General features: G+C 38.4%; 1 protein-coding gene across 6 annotated transcripts in view; it reads right to left on the bottom strand.

Annotated features, from left to right (window-relative positions):
• The window catches only part of BCAS3 (BCAS3 microtubule associated cell migration factor), a 575,284-nt gene that overhangs the window by 523,085 nt on the left and 35,892 nt on the right, over positions 1 to 16,307 (bottom strand). For all 6 annotated transcript variants that reach the window (XM_024757571.1, XM_024757569.1, XM_024757570.1 and 3 more), the window contains exon 6: positions 4,607 to 4,688. In XM_024757571.1, coding sequence (XP_024613339.1) covers positions 4,607 to 4,688 — 82 coding nt within the window. The remainder of the gene's footprint in view (positions 1 to 4,606; positions 4,689 to 16,307) is intronic.

A 16,307-nucleotide genomic window follows, 5' to 3' on the forward strand; every position in this document is an offset into this window, starting at 1 on the left:
AAATAAATTAATTTTTTTAAAAAATCACTTCTTAATTCTAACAGTTTGTAGATTGTTTTGTATTTTCTATATATACAATCAAATTATCTATGAATAAGATGATTTTATACCTTTCCTTCTAATATTTACATCTCTTATTCATTTTTCTTGCCTTATTGTAATGGCTAGGACTTGAATTCAATGGTGAATAGAAGTAGTGATAGGATCCATCCCAAACTCAGTAGGAAAGTACAATATTTAATATATCATTATTGATTATAATGTTGGCTATAGATTTTTTTATGGATTATCTTTAGCATACTGAGGATGTTTCTTTCTACTTCTAATTTGCTAAAAGCTTTTTTTTAATCCTAAATGGCTATTAAATTTTGCCAAAGTTTTTTTCCACTTCTATTGAGATGATCAACTGTGTTTTCTTCTTCATTTTACTAATATGGTGAATTACACTGATTTATTTTCAAAATGTTAACCGACCTTGTATTCCTGGAATATCTTTTACTTGGTCCTGATGTATAAATTTTTTATGGATCACTGGATTCTATTTGGTAATATTTACATGTAAATTACACCAAGAAAGAAAAACAGGAAGGGAGGGAAGGAGGGAGGAAGGAAAGTAGCGGGGGAGGGAGGGAAGTAGGGAGGAAGAAAGAAAAGGAAGGAAGGAAGAAGGGAGGGAGAGAGAAGGGGAGGGAAAGAGGGAGAGGGAAGGAGGAAGGGAGGGAGGGAAAGAGAGAGGAAGGGAGGGAGGGAGGTGTTGGGCATGAGGAGAGGTTAAGAAAAAAAGACAGCAGAAAAGAATCATTTTGTGGGGCGGGTGGGGCACACCACAAGGCATGTGGGATCTTAGTTCCCCGACCAGGGATTGAACCCGTACCCCCTGCACTGAAAGCACAGAGTTTTAACCACTGGACCACCAGGGACATCCCAGCAAAGAATTATTCAAGAAGAGTTAGTAATCCATATTGAGACAATCTCGCAAAAAGAACAGGGATGAAATTATTTTTTAATTAATCATTCTAGGGGATATAACAGCCAAATAATACAAGTACCAGAAAGAGAGAACATGGAAAACTTAAGAGAAGAAACCATCAAAAAAGTAGTTTAAAGAATTTTCTCGCTTGACGCTTTGTGACGACCTAGAGGGGTGGGATAGGGAGGGTGGGAGGGAGGCTCAAGAGGGAGGGCATATGGGGATCTAGGTATACATATAGCTGATTCACTTTGTTGTACAGCAGAAACTAACCCAACATTGTAAAGCAATTATACTTCAATAAAGATATTAAAAAAAAGAAAAAGAATTTTCTCATAACTATACTACTTGCATTTCTACATCAAAGAGGCCCAGAAAAACATATGAACCAAGAAACAACAGTGCAAAATTTTGGAACACTGGGAACAAAGCCAACATTCTATTAGCTCCTGAGGAAAAAACAAGCCATATACAAAGAAAAAGGTGTCAAAATGTCTTAAGATTCTTCAACCATAACACTAGATCAATACCTTCAAATTTCTGAAGTAACATTACTTACAAACAAGTATTTCTTACCCAGACAAATTAACAATCAAGAATTAAAGAAAAATAAAGACATCTTCAGATGAACAAGATCTACCACACATCCTTTTCCAGGAAGCTACCAAAGGACTTATTCCACCAAAGTGAGCGCAAAAGCAAAACGGGCAGAAGAGAGGAAAGGGGTATTCTCTTTTCCATTACAAATTTTATCTGATCAGTTGCATGTTTGATGAAAACAAATCTAAAAAATTAAATACAATAAAAGCAACACGGGGCTTCCCTGGTGGCGCCGTGGTTGGGAGTCTGCCTGTTAACGCAGGGGACGCGGGTTCGTGCCCCGGTCCGGGAGGATCCCACGTGCCGCGGAGCGACTGGGCCCGTGAGCCACAAGTACTGAGCCTGCGCGTCTGGAGCCTGTGCTCCGCAGCGGGAGAGGCCGCGATAGTGAGAGGCCCGCGCACGGTGATGAAGAGTGGCCCCCGCTTGCCACAACTGGAGAAAGCCCTCACACAGAAACGAAGACCCAACACAGCAAAACTAAAAATAAATTAATTAATAAAAGCAACACGTAATTTCTGCAAGTCATACAACATTAAGTTTTGTGAAATTACATCTTAAATCTAAAAAATAGTGTATTTAAAGTATCTTATAGTGCATGTAAAAGTATATTATAGTTGGATTTCCCTGGTGGCACAGTGGTTAAGAATATGCCCGCCAAAGCAGGGGACATGGGTTCGATCCCTGGTCCGGGAAGATCCCACATGCCGCAGAGCAACTAAGCCCGTGAGCCACAACTACTGAGCCCGCGCTCTAGAGCCCACAAGCCACAACTACAGAGCCCATGTGCCACAAGTACTTGAGCCCACATGCTGCAACTACTGAAGCCCACACGCCTAGAGCCCGTGCTCCGCAACAAGAGAAGCCACCACAATGAAGAGGAGCGCCTGCTCGCCGCAACTAGAGAAAGCCCGCATGCAGCAATGAAGACCCAATACAACCAAAAAAATTTTTTAAATAAATGTATATTATAGTGGATGGAGAAATCTTTCTTTTAATTAGACAAAGTAAATTAAACAAATTCAAATTCTACTAGCAATATTAGCTTTTAAAGCTTTATACTCTCTCATATAGTTCTGCCCAAAGTAAAAAATTTGAGAAAAGTTGAACATTAATAATTGGCATAAAGAGGGGAATTCCTTGGCAGTCCAGTGGGTAGGACTCCGTGCTTCCACCGCAGGCGGCCAAGGTCCGATCTCTGGTTGGGGAACTATGATCCCACAAGCCATGCAGTGCGGCAAAAAAAAAATTAAAATACAAAAAGTAAATAGGGTTTCCCTGGTGGCGCAGTGGTTAAGAATCCACCTGCCAATGCAGGAACACGGGTTTGAGCCCTGGTCCGGGAAGATCCCACATATCGCGGAGCAACTAACTCCATGAGCCACAGCTACTGAGCCTGAGCTCTAGAGCCCACGATCCACAACTACTGAAGCCCACATGCCTAAAGTCTGTGCTCCGCAACAACAGAAGCCACCGCAATGAGAAGCCCGCGCACCTCAACGAAGAGTAGCCCCCACCCACTACTAGAGAAAGCCCTCTTGCAGCAACGAAGATCCAACACAGCCAAAAATAAATAAATAAATAAAATAAATTTTAAAAAAATAAATAATTGACATAAAGAAAAGAACTTCATAAATGAAATGAAAGGAGAAAAATCTGCCTCTGTAAATTATATACAAAAGAAACAAAGACATGGCAGAGTCCTTTAGTAATAAAGCTCTTTTTTTTTTTTTTTTTTTGGGTTCAGGCCTAGCTTCTCCGCGGCATGTGGGATCCTCCCCGACCGGGGCACGAACTCACATCCCCTGCATCTGCAGGCGGACTCTCAACCACTGTGCCACCCGGGAAGCCCTAAAGTTCTTCTTGATTCCAACCATCCAGTGAGGCTGGTTATTCCAAAACAATCTTCTTTGTCAAAAAGTTCACCAAAACACAAACACAACAGAAAACAGAAAGAGAGTGTAAAGCAGAGACAAAGTTGATAACTGTAGATGCCATACAGTTCAATAACAAGGAAAAATCTCCACGTGACTGCAGGATATTGTTGCCTTATTACCTCCACCCTTACCATTTCAATTAAGTAGATTTAATAATTAAATTAATCCCTAACATTAGTAGTACATTTTAATAAACATCATTCTCACCAATGTAGAGAAATAACTGCATAAAGAAGTATTATCAGGAAGATTTCCCAACTTCTGTACAAACTTTAAAAATATAATAGCATTAAAATATTTTAATATCCTCTTTTTAAGTATGCAAATGATATTAATATGATTGTTTTTAGTGCACATACAAAAGCATTACTGAGTGAACATAGGCAAATTAAAGAGAAAATACAACCCTTAGAAAGCTCAGATCATTAAAGAGTTGGGAATTACTTACGCTTCCAAATAACAGATGTAATTTAACCATATATCTGATTTTTTAATTTTAAAAATACATAATATTTAAATACAACATTAAGAAGTTTTCCTTCTTAAAGCAGAGATCCAAGGTCAAAAGCCCGAAACTGTACTTCTGCCATAGCTGTAAATACAGACAACAGACTCATCTACAATCGAGATAATGGTGAAAACCAAGCTCTTCAAGGCAGTAAGTATAACTAAGAGGAGCAAAGACACTGAGAACAACAGAGACTTGGGGAATACCCACAGAAGTAAAGCTAAACCAGAAACATAACAAAAGCGGCACAGTCAGCAAGGAAGGGATATGGGAAGAGCACTGCCATGAAAACCAAGAGAGAAGAGGGCTTCAAGAAAGAGCCAGCAATGTCAGAAACTAAATGGAGATCAAAGAGGAGGAAGATAAATCAAAACCGCAGCAAAAAGTGAATGGCCATACTGAATTGGTTAAAATTACCTATTTCCATCTCAACTGACAGAACTGAGTTTATCTTGGAGGGAGGAGGGGAAGGAGTACGGACACGTGGAGGAAAACAGACTTTAGTTATCATTCTTGCTGTCTGTTGTCCAAGACCAATAAAAGAGAAACCTCTTTCTGAATGATCTGTTTCTTCTTAAGGGCTACACTCACCAAACTGTGGAGCAGGCAAGATTCTAGCTGCTCGAATTGGGCCATGTCGAACAGAAAAAAGCTCCTGTGCTTCCCCACTGATCTGCAAAAGACAGAAAAAAAAATTCAGTAAATGAAAATGCAGGTCAGAACATTATTATACAAAAACAAGATCTCCTGAATTTTTATCACGATTTTTGGTCTGAAATGTAGTATATGTACATTCACACACCTATTTATGGCTGACCATACACATTAAGTATATTAATACCTTAAATTATCATAAATATTTTTAGAAAATTATAAGAGCATGCACTTAATATGAATAGGAAAATAAAAGGTCTGTTCTGAAAACCTGTAATTTTTATCTTTAATAAACTACCAGTTTGTTAAAGTCTGCTCGGTTCCTATGTGACTGCCTGCCATTTCAGAGCAAAGCAACTCTGATTTTTTTTATTAGTATTCAGTTTTCTATGTAAGAAAAACATAAATATTCTTAGCACTCTGAAAAGCAGAACTTAAATGTTGTAGTAACTTTCGCAAATTGTTATAAATGAAAAAGAGCAAAACATGTTGCAAAGAACACTGAGGTGGAGGGTAAATGACCTAGTTGCCAGTTACGGTTCTGCAACCCTACCTATTAACTACGTTGAGTAAATCATTTAACCTCTATAAACCCTTATTACTTATTTTCTTTTCTAAATATATTTTAGTAAATATTGTATACATTTAGGTATACAACATGAAGATTTGATATACATATATATGGTGAAATGATTACCACAGTCACTTCCTCAGACTTACCTTCTGTGTGTGATAAGAGTATCTGAAATCTATTTTTCCAGTCTTCAATACAGTATTATTAACTGCAGTCATCATGCCTGAACATTACGTCCCCTGACTTGTACATCTTACAAAACTGCAACTTTGCACCGTTTGACCAACATCTCCACATTTCCCCTACCTCCTCTAAGCCTATATTCCTTTGCATTTATAAGCTGAGACTATAAAGGTGCTAAAGGACCTCAAGATGCTTTAAATTTCAGTATTCTATGCATAAAAAAATATGTACGCATCTTTAAATGTCATTATTCTTCTTACACACATAGATCAAACACGTATGAATGTCCTTTCATTTTCAGTAATATCAGATCTGTTCCTCAGATGTACAGCAGCCTATTAATCCCAAAGTAAAAGAGGTATTCTAATATTTGTGTCAAGTGTGAAAACAACTGCTTTTCAGAATTAGTGGTTCCAAAGAACAATTTGATAAATGAAATATTGAACATATTAAATCATAATGTTAAGAAAAGCTTTCCAGATTACTATAAGTGGTAATGTAGTTCCCAATACATTTTCTTAATTCTCAAGTGTTTGATGGAATATGTAATATCAGATAGGGAAAATGGCAAATATTATAAAACTCATTCTAAATACCCGAAAACTTACAACAGATATAGAAATAACTCGTTCTAAATACCTAAGAACTTACAACAGATATAAAAATGATAAACATTCCATAAACACGCTGATGGTATTTTTTTAAAAATAGGCCTGCCAAACAAGGAATTTAAAATATCAACATTGTATACATTATAAAAGGCTTATTGATCTTCCAATATTAAACTATAAATCTGCAGAGCTGTCTTTTAGATTAACTACTTTTTTAGATCTTCAGCTTCTCTTCTACCCGAATTTAAGAGCTGCAAACTGTAAATATTTTTGTCTCTTAAAGAGCCATCATATTCATTTAGCTTATAAAAATTATTACAATGTATTTATTGGCCACAATGGCAAATCCCTCTATAGCACTTGGGAAGCAGAAGATACGAGGAATGCTACGCTCTTGCCACTAACTATGCAACAATAGCACCACCTATCACCAATTAAACACACAAAAGCTACAAACTCAGTATAGCAAACTTAAATTTACTTCTTAAATTTACCTCTCTACAAATTCCTCTGTAAACATTAATTTTCTAAATAAAATACCATTGCCATTATATACTGCAGCTCTTAAGTCCACATTTTATTCTTATAGAAGAATTTTCAGTTTAGAAAAATCCTTAAAGGGTCACTTTGTTCAATCTCCCACCCAATGCAGTAATCACACATTCTCTGAAATCCAAAAATTACCATCACCTCTTTGATTTTAAGAACACTTTCACCAAAAGGTAAATCACTAATACAGTCCAATTACATTATAGATGCATTACTGGCTACCTCCAAAGCTGCCAAGTCATTTACTTTTTGAAAACAGATTGTTTGTTGGGCAATGGATAAACAGTATTCTTCAATATACATACTATTTCTACTAAGAATGCAATGAAAAATAAATTATAAAACAATACTGTAGGGCTTCCCTGGTGGCGCAGTGGTTGAGAATCTGCCTGCCAATGCAGGGGACACGGGTTCGAGCCCTGGTCTGGGAAGATCCCACATGCCGCGGAGCAACTAGGCCCATGAGCCACAACTACTGAGCCTGCGCGTCTGGAGCCTGTGCTCCGCAACAAGAGAGGCCGCGATAGTGAGAGGCCCACGCGCTGCGATGAAAAGATGCCCCCGCTTGCCGCAACTAGAGAAAGCCCTCGCACAGAAACGAAGACCCAACACAGCCAAAAATTAAAAAATAAATATAAAAATAAATAAAATTAAAATTAAAAAAAACAATACTGTAGAAATTGCACTGAAATTATAATTCAGAGTAATGAAAACCACCTCTCACAAATAAGGTTTATACCTATAACAAATCATAGTATTCTAACACAAAATTCACTGCTCTGTACTATTATTTCCATATGCCACAAGTCTAACATTTAGCTTTTGGTCCTATCAAATAAAGCCTTAAAGCTAAAAAGTCTAATCACATTTAACTGAGCTGCTATACTAAATTATACTAAACAATAAAGAATAAAACAAACCTGTCTTGGCATATTCACAATATGATAAACGTTTGTTATCACTGGATTTAATACCCAAGAGCTTACTTTGATATACAAAAACATTCTGAAATCTGAACACACCATGCTTTTGAGCATAACAGCTTTTAAAACAAACCTAAATGCCCTATTCTATTCTAAGCTTCTACTCTAAATCCCTCTTTAAATGTACAGCAACAGGTAAGACAAAAAACATTAGGAGTGATTACAAAATGCATCTCCACATTCATTACCGATCCTTCATTACCTAAGTTAAGGTCCTAGAATCTTTAATTATCACATCAGGGAAGGGAGGTGGGGGGAAGCACTATTACTATGTATAGAAGTTTGTGAATATGTTAAAATCAAAATTGTTAGAAGCATAATTCTAAAGTATCCTAAGTGAGTCACAAATATCAAACTTCCCAGAGGAGAGAACTCTCCCAATAATATAGGCAAACTCTATACTGGAATACAATTTCAGAACAGAGACAGTGCTAATAACGTGTATATAGGTAAGACGTGCACATTTTAGGTAGGACACAGAGAGAATGGCTATGTCCTTATAGGCTCCGCTTTAGCTGCCGTTTTCAATTGCCTCTAATCATTTTATACAGTATGTTCACTGGCAATTTTGCTCTCAAATGAATGTCAAAACTGATGAAGTTTTTTTAAGGCTTTCAAAGTGATTTTTAGATTTCTTAGAAAGAGCTCATTGAAAACAGCAAAGAATCTCTCAGATGAGGATTTTACTGATCCTGAGAAGAATTACCAGGAGCTCTAAGTTCACTTTTAAACCAACAATAATAAATACAAGGGTAGAACTACAAGAAAGGCGTGTATCAAGCAATGTTCCAACTTCCTGGCAACTGCAGTAACTTGGGGAGAGGAGCAAACAGGGAGGAAACCTCTCCAATAGTTCCTCATGGGTCTCTGCCTTTGTTCTTACTGGCATTTTAATTTCTGATGACAGGCTTTTGTTGTTTGGAGCATAAACCGGACGTACCAGTTTGGAGGCACAATAAGGAGAACAAAGAATGATTTGTTCACACTGTTGGAAAAAAATCTTTTCCAACCATAGAAAATAGCTTTCACATGGTGAAAATATGCAAATTACATACCAAACCAAAAAGGGGTGGGGGGGAGTACAAGTTTAGAATCTCACAGCTCAACCTAAGGCAAAAGGAAATTATAACAGCCGAGACAATCATACACATAGAGAAAAGGCTATAAAATCTGGGGGTGGGGGGCGCAAAAAAAAAAGAGAATTCTGAAAGCACATGAAGGTCATCTAGCCCTCAGAACCAAACTTGTTTCTGAAATCCTGATGACTTTTCAAAGGCATCTGACTACAAAATAGAAAATTCAATCAAACACAAAGGACAATAATAATAATGCTCTACAACGACACAGAATTAGGACAATAGTACATATTTACACCCCCAACTTCCCTTTTAGACACTGGTCAAATGGAGAATTGTGTTCTCCAATTGATTCTTTTTAGCAAACTTTACTGAAAGATAACAGACTTAGCAGTAATACATAAATCTTAGGTATATGTACAGCTTAATGAATTTTCAATGTTAATACACCTCTGTTACCAGCAGAGACATCAAGAAACAGAACATTACAGATACTCAGAAGGTCCCTCCACAGCCCTTCGCACTCACAAACCCAAGGCAAGAATAACCATAACCACTATCTTGACTTCTAACACTTCTCACACATAAGTTTTACTTCTTCAAATTTATTTAAATGGAATCACGTAGTATGTACTCTCTTGTGAATGGCTTCTTTCACACATTACATGCCTGTGAAATTCATTTGTATTGTTGCATATGATCGTAGTTTTTATTTCTGTTGCTATATAGATTCCCATTGCATGAAAAGACCACAATTTATCCATTCTACTGTTGGTTGCTGGACTTCTAGGTTGTTTCTAGTTTTGGGCTCATAAGATGTCAGGAAAAATTGCAACAAACTTTCAAATGGGAAAAAGATTACTGTGTGTTCTTCCAGTGGATTACTAAGAGTTATATAGTGGATCCTTTGGGATTATTTGATTCTATAAGAATCTGCACCTTTGTCTTGACTGGGCTGTTTTACAATACTGTAAGTTGTAGAAAACTAATAGTAAGGCAATTGACTCTTGCCCACAGAAATGCAAATGAAACTTGTTTAGTAGATATACAATTGAATTCCACTCATAAAAAAGATTCCAAGCAGTATACACTTTCCCAACAGGCTATTAGCTAGGTTTGCATCTCAGGGTCATTTCAGCATTCCTAATTCCCTATATCTGTTCATCAGATTCTCCTTTGAACCAGCGTTAACTTGTCCAACACCTCATTAATAAGTTAAATAAAATCTATGACACATGTCCATTTTACAGTTGTATGAGTGTCATGATTTTACCATTTTTTAACTGGTAACATCATAAGGAAGATTACTATGAATATTCTTGCACATGGCATTTAGTGACCATATTTAAGTATTTCTTTTGGGTATATAGTACTGAAGTCGCTTCTGTATTAGAAATATGTGCATATTTTGTAGATTTTAACAACAGTAACTGAACAATTTACCAGTGTAAAAGAGTTCTCTACCTGCTCCACATCCAACAGTTGGGGTCATTCTGGTGGATGTTCAGTGGGATTCTCACCGTATTTTAATTTGCATTTTCTTCAGAGGAGGTTTCACCCTTTCATACTATTATTGGAATTTAGTTATACTCTCTCATGAGCAGTCTGATAAAGTCTCTTGCCCAATATATTTGCCTGATTCTAATAAATTTTGGATTTAGATTATGCACAGTGAGTAAAATGCATAAATTAGCCTCCTTTGGAAAAGCAATGCTGCCTCAAACTAAATAAACAAACAGGCTTTATTATAGTGGCCCTCCATCAGGGCTCATGATGTAAGAGTTTTATCCTGGAGGACCCTTGATTTCCAGCATTATGACTGAATTCAAGAACTCATTTCAGCAGCTCTGGAAAAACTAGAGCTTTTTATACCTAACTGAATTCACATCTTAATTCCAAATCCAGTAATAAGCAATCTCTCCCCCCATATAAGGTACAATGATTGGGTTATTAAAAAATGATAGCCCTTGAAGTGGAAAAATGTTGATTTGTAAAAATTCACACAAACATTCAAAGCAAATTCAGTCCCTATTAAAGATAGGAAACATACAAAAATTACTATATCTTTCCCCTATAGATCAAGCAGTTCGAATACAAAAGGTAATGATTAGCAGGTTTTCCTTGATAAATACTTCAGCAAGGTTTAATCTCTAAAAAACTTAAAAAGAGGTATTAATTTACCTATTTTTCAAAATGGCTACATCACATACAGTAGGGATTTTTACACTGGAAATATAAATTAAAAGACCAAGGGCTTCCCTGGTGGCGCAGTGGTTGAGAATCTGCCTGCTAATGCAGGGGACACGGGTTCGAGCCCTGGTCTGAGAGGATCCCACATGGCGCGGAACAACTGGGCCTGTGAGCCACAACTACTGAGCCTGCGCGTCTAGAGCCTGTGCTCCGCAACAAGAGAGGCCGCCATAGTGAGAGGCCCGCGCACCGCGATGAAGAGTGGCCCCCGCTTGCCACAACTAGAGAAAGACCTCGCACAGAAACGAAGACGCAACACAGCAAATATAAATTAATTAATTAATAAACTCCTACCCACAACATCTTCTTAAAAAAAAAAAAGACCAAGCCATCAGACATAAAAGACATCAGAAAAAGAATTCTTTGTGTTTAACTCAAGCACATCCTGACTTTCAGTCAAAAGTATCTTTCACACCTGAGCTTTCCAAAAAGTAATGCCTCTGATTCCACTTGGAAAATCAAAGAGAGTAAAAGCAGCCCACAGGTAAGACCCTGGAAGTTTTATTCTTTTCCCAAAATCATGGCCTATGGCAACAATGCCAAGTGCGTACAGTATGACAGATAATCAGTTACAAATATCACATCAGCAACATCAACGATTCCAACAGTTTATCACAATAGAAAATAAACTGGACTTCTGTTTATAAACTATACAAATTTGCTAAATCTGAGTTTGGCTTTAAAATAAGGGTAATGACATATCTATCTCACAAAGCAAAGGTGCTAAACTGTGTATTTAAAATATGAAACAAGAGAGTTAAATCAAGAAGATGCTTGTTAAATGAATGAACTGATAAATAAACGACTAAGTCTATGTTGGCATCATTATTCAATCTTAATGGTACTTAATTTGCCTTTGCCTCCCTGTTTTCAAAACATGTTGTTAACATTTAATACCTGGAAATTTGTTACACCACCACATCATAAAACACATTTTGGTACAACTCATTACTGAACCCACTGGTATATTACTTCCTAAGCTTTTCAGCTCTCAAGAAAAGGACTACTATCAGAGTGGCAAGCAGCACCTCATCTGCGCAGCAGGTTTTATCACACTGGTCTTCACACTCCCACTCAAGATCAAGGCAGTCGCCACTCTCGCCGGCAAATATCCCACGCTCAATCCAACCTTTCTGGGTTAATGTAAAGTTTTTACCTGCAACAGGTTTTCCTACCAAGAGTGATGTAAAAACTGTCCATTTAGGGGCTTCCCTGGTGGCGCAGTGGTTCAGAGTCCACCTGCCGATGCAGGGGACACAGGTTCGTGCCCCAGTCTGGGAAGATCCCACATGCCGCGGAGCGGCTGGGCCCGTGAGCCATGGCCGCTGAGCCTGCGCGTCCAGAGCCTGTGCTCCGCAACGGGAGAGGCCACAACAGTGAGAGGCCCGCGTAATGCAAAAAAAAAAAAAAACTGTCCATTTAAATAAACAAATGTAGAATTATCAATCTATTCTAATTGTCTCACATGTACCAGCCACATAGACAGAGTTTAAATGAAGTCCTTAATAAGAACAGTGCTTCATTAGTTTTAAAGTTAAAAAGTAATAACAAATAAGACTTTTTCGTTAAGGAGAAAAATGTAAACTATGGACTTTAGTTAATAATGTGTCAATACTGGTTCACCAATTTTAACAAATGTACCTCGGGAATTCCCTGGTGGTCCAGTGGTTAGGACTCAGCACTTTCACTACCGTGGGCTCAGGTTCGATCCCTAGTCCAGGAACTAAGATCTTGTAAGCCACGTGGCGCATCACTAACGCAAGATGTTAATAGGGGAAAATGCGGGGGATGAGGGATACATGGGAATTCTCTGTACTTTCTGCTCAACTTTTATGTAAACCTAAAACTGCTTTAAAAATAGTATATTAGTGTTTATTTTCATATATATGAAAAATGTGAAAATTCCACAAATAAATTTTAACCTTCCTTGATACCCACCCCACCCAAAATAGGGATAAAAGGTAAAAATATAGAGAGATGGGAGGAATGAAGAGCCGATAACATTTTACACTAATTAATTCAGTTCCCAAAGTAACAAAAGGACCTTACTTGGTCTATTTAAATAAACAAGTATATAAGTTATCACTTTGCTAATTGTTTCACATGTAGTAATCATACATACAACACAACTGAACTGATGAAGTTCTTTAAAACGAAGATTGGTTCATGACAGTTTTTGGTGTTCTTTTTTTTTTAATAAATTTACTTATTCTATTTATCTTATTTTTGGCTGCTCTGGGTATTCATTGCTGTGTGTGGGCTTTCTCTAGCTGAGGCAAGCTGGGGCTACTCTTCGTTGCAGTGCGCAGGCTTCTCATTGCAGTGGCTTCTCTTCTTGCGGAGCATGGGCTCTAGGCGCATGGGCTTCAGTAGTTGTGGCACACAGGCTCAGTAGTTGTGGCGCACAGGCTTAGTTGCTCTGTGGCATGTGGGATCTTCCTGGACCAGGGCTTGAACCCGTGTCCCCTACATTGGCAGGCGGATTCTTAACCACTGCACCACCAGGAAAGCCCTGGCCTTTTCTCTTTCTTTTTTTTTCTGGGCACATTGTGCTAACCAGGGATAGAACCCGGGCCCCCTGCAGTGGAAGCCTGCGGAGTGCTAATCGCTGGACTGCCAGGGAATTCCTGCCAGTTTTTTTAACTTACAAAGTAACAACAATAATTTTTTTAAATAAGGAGAAAAGGTAAATACATATATATATATATATATATATATATATATATATACACACACACATATATATGCGTATATTTTTTTTAGTTAGAGAGAAAGGGTAAAAATTTAAAAACATAAAACAAGAGATAGGGGAAGGAGAGGGAAGTACCATCTTATACTAAGGTATTTGGTTCCTAAGCAACAGAAGGACAGCACGTAGCTACATGAGTAATGATCACACTACAAAGCAAGCTCTCTCTCTAGCTCTCTCTCACCCTGTGAGCCAATCTGATGATATATTTTCATTTTAGACATAAGGAAACAGAGAAAAATATTCCCCCTAAATGACCAGATCAAAGAGGCATCAGAATCTCCATTAATACTGTATTCAAAAACAGTTTTTAAACTCGGGGTTTTTTTCTTGAACAAGTCACTGCCAGGTGGTCATTTTATGTGTTACAGTTCTGCTCCAACAATATCAAAAACTTAAGATAGCACACATTGAGGAAAGTATTCCTAATGGTAAAAATGTAATTCTTTTGAAAGCTCCTAAAAGTAGGAGGAAGGAGGGGACAAGCTTTTTGTTTTATTTCTGCCTAGCTAACCACAAATGATTCAGTTAATGTCAGTGTCAGTATCTCCATAACCTACTCTGTATGCCATCAAGAAAAAAATGCAAACCACAGAAACCACCTAAAATGCATATTTGTGAGGACTAACAACTTATAGAACAGATATTTGCTAACCACATAAAGCAGACAGCAACCGAGTCTGTATTTTGGTCTTGACACTAAATTCAAAATACAAAACTTGAGGCAAGAAGGAAGTAAGTTTCAAAAACAATATGAAAACCGCAGAACATAAATAATGAATGGAATTTGTAATCATATTTTCATACTTCCAAATTTTTACACACATAGAGAGGAATATTTTAAGGCAACTTTAACCTTTCTCCTTCAGCCTGATTTTTGAAAGGAAGATCAAAGAAAAGCAGTTTAAACTCACACGTTCCTCCGGTTATGCAACGCAGATTTAGACATTACACTTCAAAACCCGAGCCATTACTTCAGCATCACCAATCCAAATACCATTCCAGAGCTTTGAAGCAGCCCTAATGGTATCTTCCATTTGCAAGTAACACTTCTGTAGTCAAAAGATCTTACTCAGGGTGGATGTTAATGTAAAACCACTCAGACTACACAGACACACATGCCTGGAGGCAGACTGGAAGGTGTTCAGAAGCCAATGTAACACCATTACAGAGAGTGTCAGCCTAGCAGCTGTCATAAACACTTCATAATCACTCAGACACACAAACTGGATTCCCTTTAACTCATTATTTTATTTCATGCTGAATACATGTCCAATTGAAAAGGGAAAGAGAGAAAACAGTGCTGCAGATAAGCCAATTCTGGCTTATAGACTTTTTCCACTTTTAAAAGAGTTTGTCATATTATACTCGTATTGTAAACCTACCCTGATATAATCTGTTGATTGAAGATAGCTTTGCAGTAGATATCTAACCAAAGAGAAATGGATTATATCAAAAAGAAGCCTAAGGTTTTTTTCTTCTGTAAAACAGATATCACACAAACTTGTAATATTGACAAGATGATTAAAAAAATGACTGACAGGGGCTTCCCTGGTGGCACAGTGGTTAAGAATCCGCCTGCCAATGGAGGGGACACGGGTTCAAGCCCTGGTCCGGGAGGATCCCACATGCTGTGGAGCAACTAAGCCCATGCACCACAACTACTGAGGTTGCGCTCTAGAGCCCGCAAGCCACAACTACTGAGGCTGCGAGCCACAACTGCTGAAGCCCGTGCACCTAGAGCCCGTGCTCATCAAAAGAAGAGCTAAACGAACTGTGGTACATTCGATCCATGGAATAAAACCCAGTAATGAAAAAAAATTAAAAATACAAACTACTGGTGGTAGTTTCCCTGGTGGTCCAGTGGTAAAGAATCCGCCTTCCAATGCAGGGGACGCAGGTTCGATCCCTGGTCCAGGAACTAAGATCCCACATGACGCAGGGCAACTAAGCCCGCATGCCACAACTATTGGGTGCACCTGCGTGCCACAAACTACAGCGCCTACACGTCCTAGAGCCCGCGTGCCACAACTAGAGAGAGAAAACACGCACGCCACAACAAGAGAGAAGCGCACCCACCACAACGAAGAGACTGCGCACCACAACGAAAGATCTCGCATGCCTCAACGAAGATCCCGTGTGCCACAACTAAGACCTGACACAGCCAAAGAAAAGAGGAAAATAAATAAAAATTAAAAAACAACTACTGCAACATGCAACAACACGGGTGAATTTTTAAAAGACATAGTGCAAAGGACAGACACAAAGTAGCACATACTGTGTACCTCTACTTATGTGAAGTTCAATGAGGCAAAGCTACTAATATATGGTCAGAATAGTGATTACCTTGAGGCTAATAGTGACTGGGGAACTTTCTGAGTAAGAAAAATGTTCTACATTTTGTTCTCAATGGTAGTTTGACTTATTTGCGTATAAACATATATAAAACACACACACAGGGCTTCCCTGGTGGCGCAGTGGTTGAGAGTCCGCCTGCCGATGCAGGGGACACGGGTTCGTGCCCCGGTCCGGGAAGATCCCACATGCCGTGGAGCGGCTGGGCCCGTGAGCCATGGCCGCTGAGCCTGCGCGTCCGGAGCCTGTGCTCCGCAACGGGAGAGGCCACAACAGTGAGAGGCCCGCGTAGTGTAAAAAAAAAAAAA

The sequence above is a fragment of the Neophocaena asiaeorientalis genome, unplaced genomic scaffold (genome assembly GCF_003031525.2).
Source record: "Neophocaena asiaeorientalis asiaeorientalis breed wild unplaced genomic scaffold, Neophocaena_asiaeorientalis_V1.1 scaffold327, whole genome shotgun sequence".
Classification (NCBI taxonomy): domain Eukaryota; kingdom Metazoa; phylum Chordata; class Mammalia; order Artiodactyla; family Phocoenidae; genus Neophocaena; species Neophocaena asiaeorientalis.